General features: G+C 53.8%; 8 protein-coding genes across 8 annotated transcripts; 5 read left to right on the forward strand and 3 right to left on the reverse strand.

Annotated features, from left to right (window-relative positions):
• Positions 1-247: 247 nt before the first annotated feature.
• QC763_119670 (uncharacterized protein) lies at positions 248-893 on the forward strand (the record flags this gene model as incomplete). Its single annotated transcript, XM_062908554.1, has 4 exons — positions 248-292; positions 382-546; positions 709-815; positions 884-893. 4 exons carry the CDS (start codon positions 248-250, stop codon positions 891-893), a joined length of 327 nt encoding a protein of 108 aa, XP_062771662.1.
• A 942-nt stretch (positions 894-1,835) lies between these two features.
• On the forward strand, positions 1,836-4,602 carry QC763_119680 (uncharacterized protein; the record flags this gene model as incomplete). Its single annotated transcript, XM_062908555.1, has 4 exons — positions 1,836-1,847; positions 1,985-2,054; positions 2,115-2,866; positions 2,929-4,602. 4 exons carry the CDS (start codon positions 1,836-1,838, stop codon positions 3,907-3,909), a joined length of 1,815 nt encoding a protein of 604 aa, XP_062771663.1. The 3' UTR covers positions 3,910-4,602.
• QC763_119690 (uncharacterized protein) lies at positions 4,535-6,984 on the reverse strand. Its single transcript, XM_062908556.1, has 6 exons — positions 6,958-6,984; positions 6,544-6,917; positions 6,236-6,263; positions 5,851-6,182; positions 5,344-5,786; positions 4,535-5,259 (listed from the first exon to the last, which is right to left on the reverse strand). Exons 2-6 carry the CDS (start codon positions 6,610-6,612, stop codon positions 5,022-5,024), a joined length of 1,110 nt encoding a protein of 369 aa, XP_062771664.1. The 5' UTR covers positions 6,613-6,917; positions 6,958-6,984; the 3' UTR covers positions 4,535-5,021.
• A 463-nt stretch (positions 6,985-7,447) lies between these two features.
• Positions 7,448-8,356, reverse strand: MET16 (3'-phosphoadenylsulfate reductase; the record flags this gene model as incomplete). Its single annotated transcript, XM_062908557.1, has 1 exon — positions 7,448-8,356. The coding sequence occupies one exon, from the start codon at positions 8,354-8,356 to the stop codon at positions 7,448-7,450; it is 909 nt and encodes a 302-aa protein (XP_062771665.1).
• A 1,820-nt stretch (positions 8,357-10,176) lies between these two features.
• Positions 10,177-11,652, forward strand: SER2 (Phosphoserine phosphatase; the record flags this gene model as incomplete). The annotated part of the gene is made up of 1 exon (XM_062908558.1): positions 10,177-11,652. One exon carries the CDS (start codon positions 10,177-10,179, stop codon positions 11,650-11,652), a length of 1,476 nt encoding a protein of 491 aa, XP_062771666.1.
• Positions 11,653-14,869: 3,217 nt separating this feature from the next.
• TEF-1 (translation elongation factor EF-1 alpha) lies at positions 14,870-17,168 on the forward strand (the record flags this gene model as incomplete). Its single annotated transcript, XM_062908559.1, has 5 exons — positions 14,870-15,216; positions 15,291-15,339; positions 15,423-15,552; positions 15,856-15,994; positions 16,060-17,168. The coding sequence occupies exons 2-5, from the start codon at positions 15,335-15,337 to the stop codon at positions 17,166-17,168; spliced, it is 1,383 nt and encodes a 460-aa protein (XP_062771667.1). The 5' UTR covers positions 14,870-15,216; positions 15,291-15,334.
• An 802-nt stretch (positions 17,169-17,970) lies between these two features.
• On the forward strand, positions 17,971-19,808 carry QC763_119740 (uncharacterized protein; the record flags this gene model as incomplete). The annotated part of the gene is made up of 3 exons (XM_062908560.1): positions 17,971-18,260; positions 18,325-18,418; positions 18,492-19,808. 3 exons carry the CDS (start codon positions 17,971-17,973, stop codon positions 19,806-19,808), a joined length of 1,701 nt encoding a protein of 566 aa, XP_062771668.1.
• Positions 19,809-19,966: 158 nt separating this feature from the next.
• RTA3 (Envelope glycoprotein gp160) lies at positions 19,967-22,693 on the reverse strand. The gene is made up of 2 exons (XM_062908561.1): positions 21,009-22,693; positions 19,967-20,944 (listed from the first exon to the last, which is right to left on the reverse strand). Exons 1-2 carry the CDS (start codon positions 21,471-21,473, stop codon positions 20,276-20,278), a joined length of 1,134 nt encoding a protein of 377 aa, XP_062771669.1. The 5' UTR covers positions 21,474-22,693; the 3' UTR covers positions 19,967-20,275.
• Positions 22,694-23,846: the final 1,153 nt, after the last annotated feature.

Consider the following 23,846-nt stretch of genomic DNA (forward strand, 5'->3'; position numbering starts at 1 on the left):
ATTCCGTCATAGGACGGGAGCGGAGAGCGTTTTCGGTTGGCGGCAGTTCAGTAGGTGATTTTTGGATGCTGGAAATAATTCTGGATTAGCAATTCTAATCCACCACCACACAAACACGTAACACCCACGCTAGATCTCTTCACTTCTCGACGTTGACAATCCTGAACCTTTTCTCCCCAATCTCAGTAAAAAGCAAAAACCTGCGTGCGACCGAAAACGAGCGAAACCCCCAAAGGAAAAAAATAAAATGGCTACCCCGCGCCCGGAGCAGGCGCAAAAGGTGCTTTCGCTGGTATGCCTGCCCCAGAAAAAAACATTTGGATTGAGCAAGTAGAGGATAAATGCTAATGATGGATTGGGGGGGGGGGGGAGGAACAACAGTACAAGCAACTCCTCCGGCAATCCTCCCAGTTTGCCAACTACAACTTTCGCGAGTACGCCAAGCGACGGACGAGGGATGCGTTCAGGGAGAACAAGAATGTGGAGGAGGAAAGGAGGGTGCAGGAGCTGGTGCAGGAGGGTTTGAACCAGTTGCACTTGTTGAAGGTGAGTCACGGATTTCCGCGGTGAAGTCTGGAAGGGGCAGATATATGGGAAAGAGAGTAGGATTTTGATACCGGGGAGAAGAGGGAGGCTTTGGGGTTATGGTGCTGGAGGAGACATTCAAAAGAAGAGAAGCAGACACAGTGGCTAACGAGACAACGACAGAGGCAAACAATGATCAGCCAGTTTTACAAGCACGACAGGCTTGTGGTGGAGGGCGGGCTCTCAGGGAAGGACAAGGGTGGGAAAGTGCTCAGGCAGAAGGATACTGGGTAGGTTCTTGATCCTTGCACTCCGAATCTGCAGAAGACGGGAGGTGCTAATACAACCTGACTCACAGCTGGGATTAGAGGTGTCAGCGGACGAAGAGGCAGTGTCTAGGAGGACCGACGTAGGGCTGTTTGTATAAATACTAGGAACAAGGACTCTTTAACAAGAAGGCAGGCGTTTTGCTGTACGGGGACCAGCACAAATAAAGGGGGTGCGTCTTTTTCAGTGTACCTCTGAGGACAATGATATCATGTGGTGTTGGCGGTGGCAGGAAAGGGAATCAAACTCAGCTTCATTCTTCTCAATGGGAGTCAACAAGAGTGTGCCTACCTGTCTGGTCCTGGAAGCTTTGACGAGGTCTGAATCTTTGTGTGTTGCTGGCTCACACTGATGACTTCTCGGCTATATCGATATCGCTATATCCGACTAGTGCACTCACTGCTTAGTGCATTTCGACACGCGAGGTGCTGACAACACGCGAATTGGCAGGGCAGCCGCGAATCAGATCGAGGTCCTCCAAAGCAACCAACCAAGTCTCTTTGTTCCATTGCAGTATACCAAATTGCGCCCATCTTTTCTGGGAGCCATCTCCAGCCAACCATCAAATATTTTACTCCAACAAACTGTTACCAGCACAGTACTCATTGCCGTATCTAGCGCCCGTTACGAACAACCCCCAAACCCACCATCGAGACCAACCAACCTTACTTGCGACTGATCATCATCCTTCCTAGTCCTCGCCGGTCTCAACTTACGTCACTGTCGTCGGTGTCGCGACGCCACGCCCCGTACCGTTGTGCGCAAATCCACAAGTCTCCTGCACCAGCTCCGGAGTCTCCGTTGCTTCCGGCCGAGGCCAGCGGAACTCGGAATCCATAATCCAAAAGTTGTCGCGGGGTGACGTGAGATCCGGCGCGAGCTTCGGGGTCCGGTCCGTTTAGCACTGTGCAGCAGGGGTAGCGGTCATTGATTTGTTGCTGCGGTTTTCCTTGGTGCTGTTTTTGCCTTGGTTTTGTTTTACAATGGCGCCTATGGTAAGGCATTTCTCTTTTCATTTTATATTTCAAGACTCAGACCAACCTCCAAAACTGCCGAGATAAATTGAGCGATTGAGGACGTCCAGGCAAAAGATCTAGAAAGCTAATATGGACTTGTGGTTGCACCGAAACAGCAGTATAGGACGGCGGCGCAGACCAGAAGGGGAAACCGGGCTGGCGTGGTTGAACATGATGACTTTGAAGGTATGGCTCCCAACCCCTTTAGTGACATCACAGGCGGCTGATGAGTGTATTGTTTTTCAGGTCTCCCGGTTCGACAATGGACACGCGGCGAAGTCAACGTGGCCATGGGCCCTCCCCCTGACGACGATCAAAAGGACGATATTTGGGCGATAGAGTTGCCTTTCGGCATGCCCAAGGATACAGCACTCTTGCCGCCACATTCCCAGGAGCTTCTCAGGGCGATGAGGTCCGGTAGGGTGTATAAGCGGCCCCCGCCCGAGGACGAGGACGAGGACATCGATTTCGGGACCAAGGGCGACAAGAAGGAGTCTGAGGTGGGGAACGAGGGCTTCACTGTCAGAGCGTGGAAGCAGATGCCGAGGAATGCAGAGGTCCCCTCAGTCTCCCACTTGGCAAAAAGACACAAGGGCACCATCACACTGGCGAGTACTGCAAGTGTCGCTCATATACCGGGACCGACAATCACCAGGGCGACTGTGAGGAGGATCGATGCGGCAGGCAATCCGTATGAGCAGACGATCACATTGAGTGAAGGACAGCAAGTCGACGGTGAAATCATTCGCACGACGGTAGTGCCTGCACCGGTTGCTGCGGCTGGCGAGGCGCTTGGGCAGCAGGCGACACCCGTCAAACGGAGACCACCGCCACCTAAGAGGAAGGCCAAGGGGCCGGGCAGAGGAAGGAAGAAGGGAAGCGGGAAGATTGGTCAGTTGCCTTTGCCTGCCACCAGGTCACAGCAACAAGCAGCTGCTGGGGGCGAGGCTTCGGCTGAAACCACGGTTGAGGGCGTACTCGGCGAGGGTCCACCAGGGGTAAGTTCTTGCCATCCGCGGCCAGTCGGGTATCAGGTCGAGCGGCTAACAACGGGCAACAGGTTGTCATCACGTCCGAGGAGAACGGCGATGCAGCAGGCCAGGACACCGAGATGGCCGACAACTCGGTCATTCCTTCCGATGAGGAGGACGGTGACGAAGGGGACGAGGGCGACGAAGACGGTGAGGAGGAAGGTGGCGACGAAGAAGCCGGCGATGAAGAGTCAACAGCGACCCCTGAAGTGGGCAACGCTCCAAGTGATGTCGAGCAGGTTACAGAGCAAGCTCAAGGTCAGGATCAAGATCAAGAGATGCTCGGCTCAGACGCTTCGGAGGTTATCCGACCAAGCTCGATTGAGGAACCTGAAGACGAGCAGCTGCCTCGTCGCGCCACCCCCGAGGAGGAGGTCACAGTTTCCAAGCCACGGTTCCAACTGGGTCCACAGTTTAACTCTCCCCGCGCGGAAGGCAGTCCCCTCAAGAACGTCATGGTCGTGTCGCCCACCGAGCCAGCGACCGCGCCTGCTGCTGCCAGCTACCTCGACATCCAATCTACTACCGTCTCCATGGACATTGACCTTGGAAACACTCAACCAAACATCCCTCTTCCATCTTCATTGGAAATATCAGCTACGGTGCAAACAGAAACAGCCATTACCTCTGAAATATCATCCGCTCCTAAGCCCAGCGCATCTACGTCCCCAATGGCAGATCAACAAGCTTCTGTGCCCGCAGAATCCATCTCTGAAGCTCTCACAATGCCAGAAGAGCAGCCCCCGTTCTCGGCGCAGACAACCGAGCCTGTCACCGCATCCGAAGCTTCTGTTTCGCTTGAGGTCCCAACGCAAATCCCAGAGGTCTCTCTCCAGACATCAGCCTCTCCTACTCTTCCTACTGCTTCCGAACCCCCTCAGGCACCCGAAGCAGACAGCCCCGATCTTTTAGGCAGTCTTGAGGCCGAGCTCGACAGGGAAATGTCACTCAACAATAGATCCCCGCCGCCTGGTGAGCAGGAAAAACCATCCGCAACAGAAGCCCAGTAGGATGGCCTCGATAATGACGTCAAGAATACTGTCGACAAGCTGCTTGAGCTTGTTTGCAATTGCGGTTTTCAGCCTGGGCTATGGTCGGCGACAATTGAGTTGTATGGGTGCGGCACCCGTGATTACCGGGGAGATTGCGATCCCTTTGGGGACGATGATCCAATTGAGGAGGAGGATCCCATTGAGGAGGGAGATCCCATTGGGGATGAGGCTAGTCGTGACTGGCCTGATCACGATACCATCGATCACGATACGGATAGTTCAGACGGAGGTGACCCAAACGGTGGTGGTCTAAATGGAGGTGATTCCGATGGAGGCGATCCAGACGGAGATGATCCAGAAGGAGGTGATCTAGGCCGAGGTGATCCAAACGGCGGGGGCCCAAACGGAGGTGGCCCAAATGGAGGTGGCCCCGACGGAGATGATCCAGATGGAGATGACCCTGACCATTATGACGGCGACCGCTTTGATGATATATTGCCGCTTTCACTCTCGCCTTGCTCCGCACGCTTCTGGGTACGCCTCCGTCGCCCACACCGACACTCATGGCGCCGCAGACGTCAGCTCCATTTTCCTCGATACAGCCCCAACCGAACGATGGGGACAAAGCGTCTGGGATTGGGTTGATGGCACGGCTCGCGTGGCTCTGCCTTTTGGGCTTGTCGAAAGTACCTCGATGCCCTTCGCGAAATTGAGGGCGCGGACGGGATCAAGACGCAAACACGGTTCTTGTTTCTCAGGGAAGTTTGAGGGTTTTCTTTGGGAATCTCGAGCGTTGCACAATCTTTTCATTCGACTGGATCAGAAAAACAATTGCAGCAGAAAGATAGATGGAGAGATCAGAAGGCGGAAGTAGGGAAGCGTCTTCAATTTTACTTGTTTCACTCGGTTGGAGTTGAAAGAGGGACGAGCAGACAGCGTATACAGGGTTATATATTCAAGAGAACCCTTTCTTCTCTTTGGCACGTTTGCAATGATGTCTTTAGTGGCGTGGAGGTTGACGAGTTAGACGACTGAAGAGTAAGCCCGTTGAACTCTTCAAAGCGAATGATGGTAGGTCACTACGTCGAATTCAGCGAAAACCCGGAAAATAAAGACTCAACGAGAAAACATTACATCCCCGCCGCCCAAACCGCCGCCCCAGCCGCCAACATCACCCCCGTCGGCACTGCCGCAAAGGCCCCCTTTCCCGCTCCATTCAGGGGAACCGTCACTGGCACAAATGTCGTCGTGGGGACGATTCCCGACGTGAACGGTATATCTGCCACCGGAGTGACCCCAGCAAAAGCAGGAGCTTGGGTTGCTGCTGCTGGGTCAGGGGTGGCCGATGTGTTGGATGGGTTTAGGACACTGCCCATCCCCAACGTCAGCAACTTGCGATACCCAAGAGAGGTGGTGGGTAGGTAAGTTGGGGGAGGGGGTGTGTGGGCATACTTATCTATAACATGCACCACCCCGTTTCCGACAAGCACATCCCCCAGTATCACCCTCGCCGAGTTGACAAACAGCTGGTTGCCGTCCCGTCTGATGGTCAGGTTGGAGCCTTGGAGCGTCGCCAAGACGATCTGGTCTTGGGCTAGGAGTCGCGGGGAGAAGAGGATGCGGGAGGGGACGAGGTGGTAGCCTAGTATGTTGGCTAGGTCCGTGTCTGAGAGGCCGCTGGCTGCTGAACCGATTGCCTGGAAGGCGGGGTTGGATGGGGCGAAGAGGGTCATGTCTTGGAGGGAGGAGGTGCCGGAGGAGAGGCGGGCGGTGGTGAGGGCGCCGACCAGAGAGGTGAGGTTTATGTTGGAGAGGGTTTGAGAGAGGGGCGCTGGGACGGTGAGGACGGAGGAGATGATGTGGAGGGTGTTGTTGCTGTTGGCGAAGGTTAGGTCCTGGTAGGGGTTAGTATGAGAGGTATATAATGGGCCAAGGGGGGAAACATGCGGGGGTGATGACAGAGGAGGCTTGCTTGTAGCCTGAGAAGAGGCTTGCTGTTTCGTTCAGGAGGGTCAATTGGAGTTTTTGGCCTCCGGTGACGTTGGCGAAGGGGGTGGAGAGGAGAGTGGAGGGGAAGATGGGGCTGGTGGTGAAGTCTGTTGAGAGGAATTTTCCAGAGAGGACGTGGTACTGAAGAACGCCGGAGAGGGCGCGGGGGTTGGTCATGAGTTCTGCTGAGCGGGGGTTCCGAGACAAGAGGTTGGTGAAGGCTTCGTTGGAGGGGGCGAGGAGGGTGATGTTTTGGGCGGTGGAGAGGGTCTGGAATAGGTCCGGGACGAGTTGGAGGAGACCTTAGGGGTCAGTAATTCTGACGCTTGCAGGGCCAGAAAGAGGTCAGTCATACTTGTTAGTGTGCTTAGTGTGGCATTATTCTGTGCGAGAATCTCAGTTAGAGACTGGGCAGAGGCATATGCTGCCAGTGCTAGGGGAAGTAGATATGTGAGATACATTTTGACTAATAACAACACAAGGTTACAACAGAGAGTTCAAGAACCAGAGAGATTGAACGAGATGAGTAGGAACATATCAGCTCAATATGGTGTTCGTCTTAGCAAGCACTCGGAACGTGAGGACTGTTGATGCCGTGCCATGATGGTCAACGAGTAGGAAAGCGGTGGAAATGACGTTTCTGGTATGAGAATCTCCACTGACATCAGGCTGAAAGTCATGATGCTCAAACATGTATCGAACAGCTGGATGGTGTAGATCACGCCCCTTCATTTTCCAAGAGCCCAGTGCGTCTGGCTTCTCAACATTTGGTTGAGTTTCTTGTCACATATATAAATAAGTTGGAGAGCCTCAACGGGATCTTTGCAAGAGCTCAATCTCGCCGTTGGATAAAAGTTGAAGGCAGGTTGAGTTGTGAGAGGACGTTGGTGATAATCGGGGGAGCCAATCAGAGGCAGGGAAACCTGACCATCTTTGAGATCAGGGCTCAGCGCGGTCTGTGCGCGTCAGGAACTCCAGTAAAGATAGAGAGATAAGAAGCAGCGAATGAAGCTCTACAGGTCGAGCATCAAAATATCTTGGAACAATCATCATTTCCACCAGCCATTGTCAGCACTTTTGGAACAATTCTTCTGCTTCACAGGCCAGTCTCTGAAACATTGACTAATAACCATGGATCCTCATTGGCTTCCACGATACTCCGCACGAACATGGCGTCCTGATGGGTCAACTCCAGCACCCCCCATCCAATCACAGACCAGCCCAACTTCCAAGTTGAGGATCGGCTTTGCACCTGACCAAGACAAGCAACTTTTGACTCAAACCCGACGATGTTTTAACATGTTCAATTCTGGTATTCTACTCTCTCTCTCTCGCCAGCACTGAGCTAGCATGCCACAAGATGCTAGCAATATGCAGTCTAAAGCAACAATGTCAATCCCCCGATGATGTCCTGACGGGCATGCTGCGCCCATAACGCCGTTTTCCCAAGTCGCCGATAACTCCTATTCATATGTTGTTGTATGCAACGCCCAATCCTTTTCCTCGTCGTACTCCTGATCGTCATTAACTCCATCGTGCTTCTACCCAGCCACCCAACACAGACCACTCAGGCAGCGACCTCCTGACTTGGCTGCTGTGTCGTCGCCGTTGCGGTCTGGTTGAGCCACTGAGCATACCGGCTCTTCTTGTTGTGGATGCCGCACTCGGTCTTCTCCTGACCCTTCCACCGACCGGCACGCTCATCCTCGCCTTCGGCAACCGGGACTGTCGAATGCCAGTCACCAACGGACTTGTACCCCCGATCGAGGAGGGCATTGTATGGCACATTGTTCTCCTTGATGTAGTCGTTGACTTGCTTGAAGGTCCAGGTGACGAGGGGGTTGATCTTGATGATGCCTCTCTCCTCGTCAAGCTCGATGACGGGAATGGCACCACGCTGGCCACCCTGAGACCGGCGACGTCCAGTCAGGACGGCGCCAACCTTCAGTTCATCGTATGCTCTTTGTTGAGGCTCGACCTTGGCGACCCAGTCGTACAGCTCCGAGGACATCTCATACAGCTTCTCTCCGTATGTGCTCTCAAACTCCTCTACTGTCTCAACGTCAAGTGGCTTAAAGACATGCATCTTGAGCCCATAGCGCTCCTTGACCGTGTCAACGAGCTCATATGTCTCCTTGAAGTGGTAAAGGGTGTCCAGGAAGATGAGGTCAATGGGCAGCGAATGAGGGTTCTCCTTCTGGATCTTGGCCAGCATATCGATGGTGACGAGACCGGTGAGGCCGAAGGCTGTTGTCTGGTACAGGTTGGGGAAGAAGGCCTTGGAGAACCTGAGGATGTCCATGGGGTGCATGTGCTCCAGTTGCTGGTTGAGGTGCTTCAGGTGTGCTGGGGTGAGCGAGATGGCAGGGAGGTTGGCGGTGGAATTGCCAGTCGAGGCAAAGCCCGAGTCGACGGAAGCGTCGTCGCCATTAGACGACGAGCGAGAGGAAGGGGCCCTGGACTCTTCGGTGGACATGATGGCGGATTGGGTGGTTATAACACGTTTTGAGTGTTTTGTGGATATGTTGTTGAGTGGATGCCAACGTTTCGTGCAAGAGCGAGGAAGAGAGGAAGTAAAGACGGGACACCAGATGTCGTGATTAAGGCGGGGAATGAGGCCAACAGAGGGGTTGCTCAGAGGGAATGGGGGGTTTGGTAGTATCGATGAGGGATATTGAATATGGAACAAAGTCGAGCTTTGGGGGTGGGAGGGGAGTGTTCACTACTAATAGCTTTCCAGTCAGAGCGTTTCGAAGAAAGATCCCATCCGCCGTTTCGGAACGAAAAGTCGAAGGACCACCCTGTAGACCGACGACCGACCGACATCCGGGATGGGGGGGATCAAAAGGCACGTTTTCACTGTTCATGGACTAGGCTCATTAGTAATTATCGATGCTTCCACGATCACTTTGGCCCTGGAGGACACAGACGGAACCCAGGGACGGCCTGGCATTGGCTCCTGCCTGTCTAAACTGGGCCATCGCAGCGGATTTGGGAGGGTTGCGGTCGCCCTTTGCAAAGAGCACACTCTGACGAAGCTTTCCCTAGAGTGGTGGTGTTTTCATGGAGGCTGATCACGACATCTGGAGGCATTTTCATTGGTCAATTTGGCCCATTTTCTGTGGGGGTCGACTCGCGCCCAAGTCGTTCCGCCCGCCCCTTTTGTGGCAAGGGGCCGGGGACAAACACCCATTGTCTTGTGTCGACATGTCACTGTGCGCTTCTCGAACTCCTCATGGGCGTCAATCCGAGGGGTTGTCGTCATGGCAGGGCGTGAGTTGCACGACATCTAGCACCAGAACAACGGTTGAAGGGGTATGTCTTGATCTACTTAGTCAGCCGGCAGTCGTCGATGTGAATCTTGAACCATGATGTCACTGTATTCAACGTCTCCATAAGAATCTCAACCCCAGAAACTGTCAAAAAACATGGTCTCTCCAAACAAGAGTACGGTGATGAACCGTTTGAAGCTTATTTCTCAATCTCTTCAACATCTACTCAGCTCTCCCACGGCGATTTGTCAGAGTATCTGCTGCCGACTCCAAGCTGGGCAACCTGTTTGTAGGTGGCCTCCAATCAACCGTTTCACGGCCGGACAAAATCATCGAAATGGTGGGTCGCGTGCTGACGGGGCAGGCAACAACAGCTATTAACAGGACCTTCTTCAACGTTAGATATACCGTACCGGAGACGTCTAACGGTCAACGGCTGTCGGGCTGACCCCGCAGTAGACAGACAAACAAGCAGACGATGAAAACCGGCGCAACGTATGGCAGAGATATTGACCATATCCATTCTTTACCCTGGAGTTTCGGAGGTCTCCATGCACTACCCCCCGGTGAAGGGGAATCCACCTGACAGACGGGTTGACGGAGAGCTTTGTCTCGGTGTGGTTGGCCGATCTCGGGTGCGGGCGTGCCGGATGGAGTTCAAATGCCCCTCACCTTGAAACTGATGGCGGGGTCTGCCGACTGGCCTAAATCGGATTCACCGTGGTGAATGGTGGGGTTGACAACTTCCTTGTTTTTTGGTGCTGCCGTCCGTCCATTGAACAAAAATACTTGGCCGCCCTGTTCGCGCAAGCATTCCTGCCCACTCGTCTGTTGGGCGTTCTGTCTGTCGTGGAGGTTCACTTTGCTCGGTGTTCTGTGGTAGCGCGCGTGTCGAGGATTCAAGTCCAGTGTATCCAAGGTACTGCTTCTTTGTCGTCGAGTCGCTTCGGTCGAGTTTGGACGTGGTCACTAAAACATAACCTCCAGATCACAATTTGTAGCCTGCTGTGCGCGATCCGCAAACATGTCTCAGGAACCTCAGTCTCCCTCCCGTCAGGGTCGCCCCTCCATGACTGCTTCGATGCGGAGCAGTTCGTTTCTTAGAGAGCATCAGCAGTACCGTCCTCCAAGCAAGCCCGAGAACCACTACGGAATCGACACGGTTGTGGAGGATCTCCAAGCCACCAGCGTGTCCCCCCCGCGCGAGATCTCTCCCTTCAAGGGAATCCCCTCAGCTGAGAACCCGCCCAGGATTGTCGATGGCCAGAGCCATGAGCTGTCGCATCCCAACTGCACGCCTTTGCCTGGCGCTTCCACCAACAGACTGATCGCTACTCTGTTTTACAAGTCCACTAACCCCAGAGTATCAAATGCTATCCCCTCACCGCAGCGCAATCCGTCTCCCAAGGGGAGCGGTCAGTCGCCCTCGCTCCGCGCCGCCGACTCGGACCTCCCCCCTACCATGGCGCCCACCAGCAAGCTCGACGACTTTCCCCTCGAGCCTCCCGCCACCGAGCCTGAGCCCCTCGACCACCTCTACGGCGCCAACGTCTCGCCGATGTGCATCGCCTCCTTCCTTCACCTCATGTCTACCTTTCCTCTCCCTGCCGGCTCGACCGACCTTCACTCTTCTCACCGTTGCCTGAAGATCGACCAGTCTCACCAAGAACACCATCCCACCGTCGTCGAGCTCACCCTTTCCCCGGCGCCCGCTTCCGACTACCTTCCCCTGAAGGACCTCCGCAAGCACGAGCTCATCTACCGCTTCGAGAGAGAATGGAACGTCGACGTAGCCCTCCGAGCCGATACCCTCTGGCGCCGGTACCCCCGCTTGGTGGTGTTCGACATGGACAGCACCCTCATTACTCAGGAGGTCATCGATCTCCTGGCTGCCACCATCAAGGACCCCCCTGATCTTGCTGCCCGTGTGGCAGATATCACCCATCGCGCCATGATGGGAGAGCTCGAGTTCGACTCTGCCTTCCGCGAGCGCGTAAAGTTGCTTGCTGGCCTCCCAGGGACGCTCTTCAATGAGCTTCGCCCTGTACTTGACGTTACAAACGGTGTCAGACCGTTGATCAAGGCTCTCAAGAGGCTTGGCGTCAAGACCGCCGTCTTGTCAGGTGGTTTCTTGCCCTTGACCAGCTGGTTGGCTGGTGAGCTGGGAATTGACTATGCTCATGCCAATGAGGTTGTCATCGATGAGCAGACCGGGAAGCTGACCGGTGAGGTCAAGGGGAGGATCGTCGGAAAGGAGAGAAAGAGAGAGTTGTTGATCGAGATTGCAGAGAAAGAGGGCATCGCACTTGAACAGGTTGTTGCGGTCGGTGATGGAGCGAATGACTTGTTGATGATGGAAGCCGCGGGCTTGGGAGTGGCGTGGAACGCGAAGCCTATGGTGCAGATGGAGGCAAGCTCGAGGTTGAACGGGGATAGTCTTTTGGATTTGCTGCATTTGTTTGGGTTTACCGAGGAGGAGGTAAGGCAGCTTTCAGCTTAGGATAGGGAGGGATATATGAATCGAGTATAAAAGCAAGGGATGGGCCAAAAAAAAAAAAAGGAACAACACAGTGCCAGAGGATAAGGCTTTAGATTATACACCTAGCAGGTAGGGAGTATACGCTGTGGGATGGTAGAGGTATAGCTATACACGCATGCCTGTGGCACTGCCTTGAAGACAAAAGATGGGTTGCTTGTCTCGTGTGATAATGCTGCTCTGCAATTGACAGACTGCCCTGGGCGGTTGAAACTGAAGAGAGACGAGGCAGGTATGAGTTAGGAATCCTTTAGTCCCAAGATATCGATTCCAACCGTTAGTTATTCAATGTGTTCCCGATATGAAGCTGGAAGATTGCAGATCGTTTATCGATACCAAGCCTGCGTGGTTCAAAACGCTCCACCAATAGTATCTCATCTTAATCTCATAAAAAGTTGTGAGCAGGGTTTAAAGATCATGTCTCGATTGGTTTGTTCGTCTTAGAAAGCGCTTGCCATTATGATAGACTATTATTCTCCTGACAGCCCTAGAGTTATCTTTGTTGAACGCATTCTCTACCAGACATCTATGCCCTCGAGACTTAGAGTTACTTGTCAACCTTGATACTCGGTGCGTTCTATGGGTCCTAGACTTAGCATTGCCCCCATACGGTTGGTTGAGCTGAGGTTGAGGGCGGCTGGTCTGTGTAGATTGGAGCATGATACATGCCGAAGTTGAGTTGATTCGTGATTTGGTGTGTCATGGTGTAGGCACTGTTGGTAGGCAACGGTAGGGCCAAACTCCAGGTTTGTGTGGTAACCTTCATCTTGGAAGCGTTGGCAGGTTTGAGGCCGTTGAACGCTGAGGACGGGTCGTGGTGACTTTGGGTTGAAGATGAGTCAAGCTTCACATCCTCATGCCGTGGACAGAAAACGGTTTTGTCAGTGGGGAAGCACATGATTCCTTTGAGAAATATGCTGAAGGGAGTCCATAGGCCCCAACACGATAGTCCTTCCGTGAGAGATATGGATAGCTGTGAATGGATCTATTATGCCTTCCAGGGCAGCCATCAGGCTTTCAACTATAGTAGACAGGTTCATTTGATATTTCAGAAGGCCCAAGTTAGATACCTGAATTACCTGATGTAGAATGGCTGCAGTGTTGTCCAGAGCGTATATAATCCCACGGGGATAGGTGATGGAAAAGAAAAGCGGGGAGAAGGCCACCCGTCTGGTACAGAGATCTGGCTCCCAATAACTGGGTCACGAGAGAAAAGCCAAGCACAAGAAACCGCAGACAGCTATGCCGGTGAGCACGTCACTGCCCAAACCAATGGGCCGGAATCCAAGTCACTCCTCAAGTGGACCGGGGCTTCACACCGACGACTAGGCTAAGGCAGGATCATGTACAAGCATTCACATAGGAGAGCGCCATGCTGGAGAGCTGTGACGAATCCAGAACCCTAGACGCAGATCTCCCGTCCAGTCAATGGCCAACCGGGCTGACGGGAGGCTTTGTGTCTCTCTCGGGCCGGATGACTCCTCAGGCCTCGAAAGCCACCCCCGTCCTATTCATACCCGAATCGATAGCCTTTGTCCACAACGGGAGGGACGGGTAAGGTGACTCCAAGACTTTAGCTTCAAAGTGGGGATCTTGGGTCGAGAAAAAAGAAAATTCGAACCCAGCCAGGTACCGCTGCAACATCGAGCATGGTTTCTCGGGTATCTTTATGCTCCCCTCCCATCCGATACTATCTTGTAAGGTGTAGCCACAGCGAAGCATACTTGTCATGGACCAAAGCCACCACAGGTCTTGCTCGAGATCTTGACGTCGATGGCGCCGCCAAAAGGTGTGAGATTTCCCTGGGCAATCCAACCATTGAGGTCGGTGAAGGGGGGAATCATGCTTCCAGCAAACTCCCTGGAGAGTTGGAGGGTGGCCCGGCAACACGGTAGGCGACCCCCCTGGAAGGGGCTCGGTGGGGTTTTCGAAAGCAGAGATCTCTTCTCGAAAAAGCTTGACGAAGCGTTGCCGTTGAGAAGCTTGGCAGCGGGAGCCCTGAGCCTCACAGGGACTATTACATAATATCAGTCGTCGAGGTCACATCCAAGGCCATGATCGTACCTCTGTAGGGAAAGGACCTTGCCGTGTTCGATGCAGGAAGACGCACCTTTACGTTGCCCCCGACCTCCTGTAAATCTCAGAGCAGGTCATTGGAGAGCTAACAAAGGCCTACCCTGAAGCTGCCGGGGAGCTATGTGGGATTCTTGGGTTGGCATCACCAAAGCTGTGTTCGTGTTGCCATGTCAACATCATGGTGATCGGGGAAGCCACCCTGAAAAAAAAGATTTGCAAGAAATGCCTCTGTGAACTAGACAAATGGACTAGCTTGGGGTGGGCTGGCAGGCTGGGTGGGCTGGACAACAACTTCGCAAGCGGCCGACGTCAATGTCAACGTCAAGATGGGATGTCACAGACTCCAGATGGCACATTCGTATCGCAGCATTGTGGGTGGCGCGCTGTCGGCGGTTTGGTATTGCATTCGCCTCGATGAAACTGAAGCAGTTCTGCTATTGGCCCAGGCCAAAGCATTGGACGTTCTTGCCACCGTCCCCCGCGGCAAACCGTTCATGAAACCCCGCTTCAAACCCATTTTGAGAGGTGCCAATTCACGAACGAGAGAGGTTCGTGGTAGGGATTGTGGAAACAAAGTTCTAAAGCTCGGTGCCACCGCAACACGCCGTGTCTGCCAAGCTGGGCTGGCTCGAGTGAGAGGCGAATTGAAAGAATCTCACGATTGACTCACGCGGCAAGCAAATCAAGCCCTGGAGCAATTGTCGCATGGTGTGTCGTTGGGCTGGAAGCCAGATGCAGCAGAGAGAAGCCCAAAGCTTTGACAAGCAAACACCCCTCCCACCTTCCAAGTACCTCAGTATCTTAGCCATGTACCTCGAGCGGTCGCACGACCATTGGAAACCACCCGGGCATCCTGGTGAGGACGGAAAATATCACAGCAAGGATTAGCATGAAGGAGGGGCTTATCGTCGTGGGCGCCAAGTGAGGGGCAGTCTGAAGCATCGCCAATGTCTGAGAGGGGCAGCTCCGTGCCTCACGGCAATAGACTCACCACTCGCCGGACACGTCACAGGGGAAGAAGTCAAGGGAGCACAGAGGGTAGTCACAAGAGAGAACTCGAGATGATATTTTTTTTTTTTTTTTTGAAAAATTCCAGCTGTTTGTGATCGTAATCAACAGAGCCCTTGAGTACTTTGGTCACAGTAACCCGCTACAAGACGCAAGCTGCTGCAGTGAAGGCAGCCTGACCGGCGGGGCGGCAAGGCGCGGCGTTCCATTCTCCAATCAGAGGCCGTAGATTTCGAGGGCTTGACCCGCTTCCTGCTCAAAATTTTTGTGGTCTGTGGTGGGATCCACTTAAATTCTGCCTCTGCTCTCTTTACCCCACCAACCTGCCTCGCCCCTCCTCCTCTTGCCCTTAAAAACTTCAACCCCTCCAGAAATTCTTGACTTCCTCTCCCTCTTACTTCCTCCGTCGGCATACCTGATTCGAGCAATCTTACTGCCACTTCAGTACGTTACCCTTCTCACATCATCAACAGTCACCCTCATCGAGAAGAACATCGCCTTCTAACATCATCGCGCAGCGTATCCCTCAAACTTTTCGATCTGTGATCGCAAAACCGTCAAAATGGGGTAAGTCGACCTTTCATCACCATCGCGGGCATCGTGACATCGACCGCGACTCGGTCGAACAGCATCACTGACTTCATCAACAGCAAGGAGGACAAGACTCACATCAACGTCGTCGTTATCGGCCACGTCGATTCCGGCAAGTCGACCACCACTGGTCACTTGATCTACAAGTGCGGTGGTATTGACAAGCGTACCATCGAGAAGTTCGAGAAGGTCAGTTTTTCCCTCATTTCCCTTCATTTCCTTCACTTCCACACACAATTTCGCACATCGCATTCAATGGCGATTTGGGCGGTTTTTCGCCTGGTTCATCACATTTCCCCGCCATTTTCTGCCTGCCTTTGTGCTGCCCCTCCTCTCATCATGGTGGGGGAGGGGCACACAAAAACGCACAGTTGGCAAATTTTTTCGAGCACGGACCCCACTTACCCCGCGATTCTGCCCTTCGCTCAACACCACCATCACCGCCATCATCAGCCTTGGCAATGTCGAACATCGTGACTGACTTTATAACAGGAAGCTGCTGAGCTCGGCAAGGGCTCCTTCAAGTATGCCTGGGTTCTTGACAAGTTGAAGGCCGAGCGTGAGCGTGGTATCACCATCGATATTGCCCTCTGGAAGTTCGAGACCCCCAAGTACTATGTCACCGTCATCGGTAAGTCGACACACCTGTCATGCATCCTCTGTCCTCGCATCATGCTAACATGGTTGCTCCTCCAGATGCCCCCGGCCATCGTGATTTCATCAAGAACATGATTACTGGTACTTCCCAGGCCGATTGCGCCATTCTCATCATTGCCGCCGGTACTGGTGAGTTCGAGGCTGGTATCTCCAAGGATGGCCAGACCCGTGAGCACGCTCTCCTCGCCTACACCCTCGGTGTGAAGCAGCTCATCGTCGCCATCAACAAGATGGACACCACCAAGTGGTCCGAGGCCCGCTTCAACGAGATCATCAAGGAGACCTCCAACTTCATCAAGAAGGTCGGCTACAACCCCAAGACTGTTGCCTTCGTCCCCATTTCCGGTTTCAACGGCGACAACATGCTTGAGGCTTCCACCAACTGCCCCTGGTACAAGGGCTGGGAGAAGGAGGTCAAGGGTGGCAAGGCCACCGGCAAGACCCTCCTTGAGGCCATCGACTCCATCGAGCCCCCCAAGCGTCCCACCGACAAGCCCCTCCGTCTTCCCCTCCAGGACGTCTACAAGATCGGCGGTATCGGCACAGTCCCTGTCGGCCGTATCGAGACTGGTGTCCTCAAGCCCGGTATGGTCGTTACCTTCGCTCCTTCCAACGTCACCACTGAAGTCAAGTCCGTCGAGATGCACCACGAGCAGCTCGCTGAGGGTGTCCCCGGTGACAACGTTGGTTTCAACGTGAAGAACGTCTCCGTCAAGGAAATCCGCCGTGGCAACGTTGCCGGTGACTCCAAGAACGACCCCCCCATGGGCGCCGCCTCTTTCGATGCCCAGGTCATCGTCCTCAACCACCCCGGCCAGGTCGGTGCTGGTTACGCCCCCGTCCTCGATTGCCACACTGCCCACATCGCCTGCAAGTTCTCTGAGCTCCTGCAGAAGATCGACCGCCGTACTGGTAAGGCCGTTGAGGAGAGCCCCAAGTTCATCAAGTCTGGTGATGCTGCCATCGTCAAGATGGTTCCCTCCAAGCCCATGTGCGTTGAGGCTTTCACTGAGTACCCTCCCCTCGGTCGTTTCGCCGTCCGTGACATGCGTCAGACCGTCGCTGTCGGTGTCATCAAGAAGGTCGAGAAGGCCGCTGCTGGTTCCGGCAAGGTCACCAAGTCCGCTGCCAAGGCTGGCAAGAAATAAATCATTTCTTCCACCTAAACAGCAAAAACAAAAATTCGCTTCCAGGGACACAGGTCATTGGCCACCGAAAGGAAAGCGTCACGCGATGTGTGTTGGCGCTACGGATCTCTTGGCTCAATTTGAGCAATCGGTTATTTGGTATGGGGCACAATTTTGAGGAGGGAAAGGTCATGGGTTTCTGCGGCAAAACTTTCTCATATGTGCTTTAGTACAAAATAGAGTCCCTTAGAGGTGATCACGAACGTTATGATCTTTTCTACTGTGAATATGTGTGCTTTGGTGTTGCTTGTGATTGCTACTCTCTCTTGATATGTTGTTGCCTGAGGTCATTACCTTTGCCTCTCTGAAGGTGGTGATGCTTGTCCATAATGTTGTAAGTTGCGTGCCGGCAAGAAGTTCTCCAATGATGTCATGCCGTTCTGTGGTTCCACGCCCTGATCTTGGCTTGTCTCTTCCCAAGCATCGACTCTCCCCACGTGGGGCCAACAACAAATCCGACAGGCAGACTGACCTCTTGTTCATCGACGAGTTGAGACCCTCATGCCAATACAAAAGAACACCACCGCGGTCCAACCATGCTCAAACATGATCGACCGAGCGTTACCCCTCACTCGTTTGCTTCTCTATACTGACCGCCCAGAAAAATAGCCCTCGAGATGCATCACTATCCACGTCAGCCTCGGCTTGGCTTCTCGACATGGTGTTTATAATATTCTGCTGAAGCAGCGTCGATATCCTCCCAGGCTGTCCCAGTCCTATCGACATGAGCCTCATCTGCCAATAACACCCATTTCGTATCTAGATGGCCAGGCAATCTTCGTGGTCCTCGAGGACTCTCGCTCACTTTCGTCAAGGCGGCAAACTGGAGCCGTTCAGACTTCTCAGGCAAGATGCTCGCAACCTTCGGAGGCGATGGGTGTCGGACTGGACAGTCTTCAACCAGCTCGTGGTAGCCAGCGCTGTCTACGTCTTTTTTACCAACATCCTGCCCGGCATCACTTTTGCGAGTGATCTGTACGTTCTCACTGGGAGATCGTGGGGGACGGTTGAGGTTGTTTTTAGCACTGGGTTGTGTGGTGTCATCTTTGCGGTGTAAGTCACTGTCTGGTAGGAGTGGTTATGGGTTTGGGGACTAATGGGATGTGCGTTGTGGTAGGTTCTCTGCTCAGCCGTTGACTATTCTTGGGGTTACTGGGCCGTTTTCGGTGCTGGCCGAGAATTTGTACGAGTTGTGCAGTGATGGCTTCAAGGTATGGTTGTTTGTGTATATATATATATAGATATATATATTTCTTTTTGAGAAGCTCAGTCTGACTGGATTAGGTACCCTTCCTGCCTGTTATGGCCTGGTCTCTTATCCATTCGGCTTGGATGCATTACCTTTTGGCCATCTTCAACGCCCACGACTGGACCATGCAGTATGTTACAGACTTCAGCGCCGATATCTTCTCGCTGCTCAACAGCATCATCTACTTCCACAAGGCCGCCATGGAGCTCAAGCGGACGCACGAGCAGATGCCGCTGGACTCGTTTCTCTACGCCATGATTGGCGCTGTTGGGACGTGTTTGGTTGCTATACTCCTGTCCACGGCTACAAAGTGGAAGCCCCTTTTTGGGCGTGTCATCCGGATGGGATTGTCTGAGTATGCAGCTGCGATATCGATTATTCTGTTTATTGGGATTCCGTATATTGGAGACCTGGCCGACTTGGATCATGGCCGGCTTGCGGTGCAAACTTCTTTCCGGCCGACGAATCCAGAGCGCGAGGTGTTTTTTGTGAGGTTCTGGGAGCTGCCTGTGGAGTGGGTGTTTATCTCGATCATCCCAGGGGCGATCATCACGATACTTTTCTATTTTGACCATGAGATCAGCAGCATCATCTGCACTGTCGACCGGTACGGGGTGAAGAAACCTGGAGGATATGCTTGGGATATTGCCTTGCTGGGCACGACAACGGCCTTGTGTGGGATATTGGGTATCCCGCCGGCCAACGGGCTGTTGCCACAGGCACCACTTCATTCAGAATCCCTGCGGCATTGGGTAGTTGATGAGGATCAAGTTGTTCCGGCCCCCGAAGAAGAAGAAGAAGAAGAAGAAAGCGGCGCCCATACGAACCTTGTTCCCAGGGTCTACGAACAGCGATACTCCCACTTCCTACAAGCAGCCATGATAATGGTGTTTGTCAACCCGCCTTTCCAGCGAGTCTTGGGTCTGACACCGACTTCGGTGTTGGCGGGATTGTTCATGTTTATGGGTTATCAGTCCCTCAGTGTGAACCCTATGCTGACGAGGTTCTTTCACTTGTTCACACCGCCATCTGAGCTGCCCGAGTTGCCTGCGGGGGTGCGTTGGGGAGGGGTGCATGCTTATACTGTCACGCAGATTTTGGTCACGGTGGGGATCTTTGCCGTGACGCTTACGGTTGCGGCACCGGGGTTTCCGCTGTTGATCATCATCTTGGTGCCGGTGAGGTTGTGTGTGATGAATCGGGTTTGGGGGAGGGAGGCGTTGAGGTTTGTAGATGGCTGGGCCTGTCGGGAGGGGAAGCCGGAGGATGGTGAGATGGTGGGAGGGGATGAGGGGTTTGTGGCCGGGGGAAGAGACGTGGAGGATGGAGGGGAGAGGTCCAAGAGTCAATGACAGAAGGGGAGGGAGGTGTCTGGATGCCGAGATTGGACGATGGTTGGGGGTCCATTTAGTTTCGGGGTCCGGGGAGAGATGCCTTTATCATTCTTGAGCTCATTTTGTCACTGTCAAAGGTCGACATCAAGCATTAGAATAAGCACTTTGAACTTATTTGACAGTTTTTTTTCTTTCTTTTCCATTTTGCAACTATCTACCTAACCGAACACCCGGCTCCCAAGAATCGAACAGCCAGTTCTCGAGAAGGGATTAAAAGAAACTATGAGAGAAAGCCAACCGAAAACGCCTTGCTGTCAGTATCTGGTGTACACAACTTCATACCCATCGCTTTGAAAATGCAAACATCTATCATCTTTGCCCCGCCCTCATTTACAAAACAGTCGTTCATCCTTGGCAACTCGTGTACATCTTGCTTCAGACTCCAAAAGAAGGAGAGAGAAGACAAAAGAAAAGGCGGGCATGTTTTAAACATCACCATACCGGCTGTTCTGGTTCTGGTTGCCATTGTGATGCCCCTGGCTCTGGTAGTACCTCTGGTTTCCGAAACCGGCCGCCCTCCTCGAGCCCTGAGCGGACTGCCGGAGGACGTTGAGCTCCTCGTCGCTGGAGGTGGTGGCCGTGCTCTCGGACTTTCTGAACCCGCCCTGCTTCCTCCACTTGCTGCTCATCATGACACCGAACACCATGCAGGGGTTGAACACGTTCATCACCACCACGGCAATGAGGATCATGACCGACTCGAACGCGATGAAGAGATCCTCCCTCGCCATGAGGGGGCCGTTCCAGCCCTCGGACAGCTCCGCGACACGGAAGCACGACCGCCAGAAGATGGCAACGGTGCTGACCGCGAGCGCGATCATGATGGCCTTGAACATGAACCCCTGACGGATGGACTTGGCAGGCTCGGCTTGCTCGAACCCGGCGTCGGGTCCGTAGGTCTTTTTGCGGTTGCGGACCCGGAGGAGGAACTCGCCCGACACGGCGAGGAAGACGGCGAGGATGAAGACCTGGAAGGAGAGACCGGCGATCATGATGTTGTTGCCCATGTTGAGGAGGTCGAGGTCGTCCGAGGCGGCGGCGATGCCACCTCCCGAGGCTTGGAGGACAAGAGAGACGACGTCGCAGGGGATGAACTGGTTTTGGTCAGCACTCTGGCCTTTCCAAGATGTGAAGAAAAAGTTGGGGCGGGCGACTCACGATGCGGGTATACCAACCGGCGGGCAACCTGCTGCTCTCCTCACCATAGACGCTCACCACCTTGGCCAGGCAAGTGTAGATACCCGCAGCCAAAAAAGCCGGTCCAATCGTCAGAGTCACAATCTGAATCATGAAGCCCATGTCGTCCCAGGGGTTCTTGGCCGATGCGGCTCTCCCGGCGTAACCGACGATTTCACACAGCAGCCCAAGACACATCATGACGGTGAAAAAGGTGCCCTGGCGGCGGGAGCGGAAGTAGGTGATGATGAAGGCGATGAAGGAGACGCCGAAGAGGGCGGCGAAGATGGCGTTGGTGGTGAGGGAGGGGATCTTTTCCCAGACGCCCTCGATGGGAGGTTGGGCGTCGAAGCAGAACTGAGCTGTTGTGGCGGCGCAGTATTTCTCCCACGTGTCGTAGCCTTCAGGAGCAGGCCCGTGGTTGTCTTCGTTGACGGTGGAGGACATTGCGGCTGTTGGTGGTGGTGATCTGTCGGGAACGGTGTTGGAGACGGTGGGGATTACGGGCTAGGCCCAGTGGATAACGACGGTTGGGAGGTTCAAATGCTGCTGTGTGAAGGTGTCGTTGCCTGTCTCTTATGTCCGGTGAGTGGAAGTTGAAGAGATGGTTGTATACGGAGTTCAGGTTCTAGATCCCAGGCGAGAGGGAGATAAAAGGGGTATAAGAGTTATAAGTAGAGAGGACAGGGACTGATATCACAGCCTTCTTGTTGTGCTTGAAGGTTATAGTTTCAGCTTGAGCATGTCTCGGAGGACCGGGTGTGGTAGAGACTCAGGAGGAAGGGTCTTTTATGAGAGGTATGTTTGTCCATTGTCTGTCTCCGGTCCAGCCCCCCGTTCCCTTCACCATCGGACCCCGGGCTCCAATTCTTTCCTTTTTTGACCCGTTACCACACACGAGGGATTGTTCTTTTGTTTGGTACCACCGTGACGTACCCCCCCCCCCGGTACCTGCCCCCGTTGGTGCCGCCGAAGGGGAGGGGGTTGTCCTTGTCTCGGGAGGGCTATGCTGTCTGGATGAGATACAGGTCTCACCTATCAACGGGCAAGGGTCTTGGTCATCTTGGGCCCGGGCATTAGGGCCTTGTAGACGTGGGCATGGGGAAAACAGAGAAAGGTGACGCAAGCAAATGCAAGCAGATGAGAGGTTGGCTTGTTCCGAGCCATTGGATCTTCGTGTCAGGTAGGGGTCTGACGAGAGGTTAGTTCAGTACAGTAAAGTGTATTGCGTATGTAAGAAACAAACAGGCGGCAGGTTCTCAAAAAATACACTGCCTCACTGACCGACCGACGCAACTGGTCGTGGCTCGTGGGTGAGACCCAGCCTTGTTCGCCTCGTGGACGTTGCTACCTATCGACCCGGTACGGAATCAACGCGCGCCAGCTTCCCCCGTTGGTGATGTCGCACGGCGTGATGCGCTGAGGCTGCTTGAGCGTTGGATAGGAATTTGCTGGTGTAGTGCGATGGGATTTCCGAATTCACGTCCGACCCATCCTTCCTGGGACGACTGCAAAGAGATCAACAGGGGGCTCTCGGATGCATTGGCTCGCACTTTTGTCCGGCTCTTTGGGTATCAGTTGTCGAGAGGTTTCCTCGGGCGGCGGTGTATGTGGCACTGTTGCTTCGGCGCAAAATGTTGCTGTAAAAGCGGGAGTTCCCATTTGCGTGGGCGCGGGTACGGAACCGGAGTGCTATTGACATCTGCAGGGCCGAGGCCAGCCGTATAACTGTTCGCCAGGCCCACGTATCTGATTCTGAAATTCCGATTATGCCACATGGCGGCGTGTCATCTACCAAGCGCGGAATTAGTCCTTTGTTGGCGTGGTGAATTCCGAGCAGGCGACACCTCTCATAGTTAGTTCAGCATCGTGACCATCGAGTGCTAAATCGTTGATAGGAGAAGAAGAAGATCACCCAAGTGAGCCGCAAAGCGCTCTGGGTATCGGTAATCTGTAATACCTGGTCATCCTCTCATCAGAGGTCAGTGTCGACGGAGGTCGCGGATAACAAGGCGCACGTAGCCAACACAGGCAGATCCGAATGGGGTCATTTTTGGCAACAGAAGGATTCCCAACCGGGCTTACTGAGATGGCAAGCTGAAAGCCAAGACATCTATAAGATACCCTCGCTCGCCGTCCCTCTCGCCTGCTCTGTCCTCGATTTCTTCAGCTTTTGTTCCTGTCCCACACACTGCCTCCATTCCTCTCCCATACTTCCCGAAAGGACCGACAGTTCAAATCCTCGCTGAGACCCCGAAGAATAATAACATGCACTGGAAATGTATGTTTCTTCCTGATCTACACACCAACATCTTCCACCACTTCCATGGAACAGGAACCAAAAAATAGGAACAGGCATAAGATCATCCCCTTCCACATGTCAACCCGGTTTTGGCCTCTCAACACAATGCATGCGATTAACCTGAGACATCACATTGGAACAGAAACTGAGATCCGTCCCCTCTCCAACACAAGGTAGGGTTCCATCCTCCCAGATCTGTTTGCGTCACCGCACCAAGCAAAGACCCTTGATCCAACCACCACCCAAGTATCAACCCGAGTTATTCTTCTGTCGGCCCTAATCGCCGCCCCCATTGCATGGAAAAAAGGCCTACGTAGAACGGAGCCGGAGCAACACCTCGTGCAACCCGCTCCCGCCTCTTCCCGCCGCCCAGCTGTGTAAGCTGAGCGCCATGCCGTCCACCTGATTGACCAACCCGACAGGTTGGGCTCTCACTGTTTCATCCTGCAGTACGTACACACTATCAGTAAGGCTGGGGCAACAGCCAAGTCTGCCTGTAATGACACATACGGTATTTT

This window comes from Podospora pseudopauciseta, chromosome 1 (assembly GCF_035222475.1).
Source record: "Podospora pseudopauciseta strain CBS 411.78 chromosome 1, whole genome shotgun sequence".
Classification (NCBI taxonomy): domain Eukaryota; kingdom Fungi; phylum Ascomycota; class Sordariomycetes; order Sordariales; family Podosporaceae; genus Podospora; species Podospora pseudopauciseta.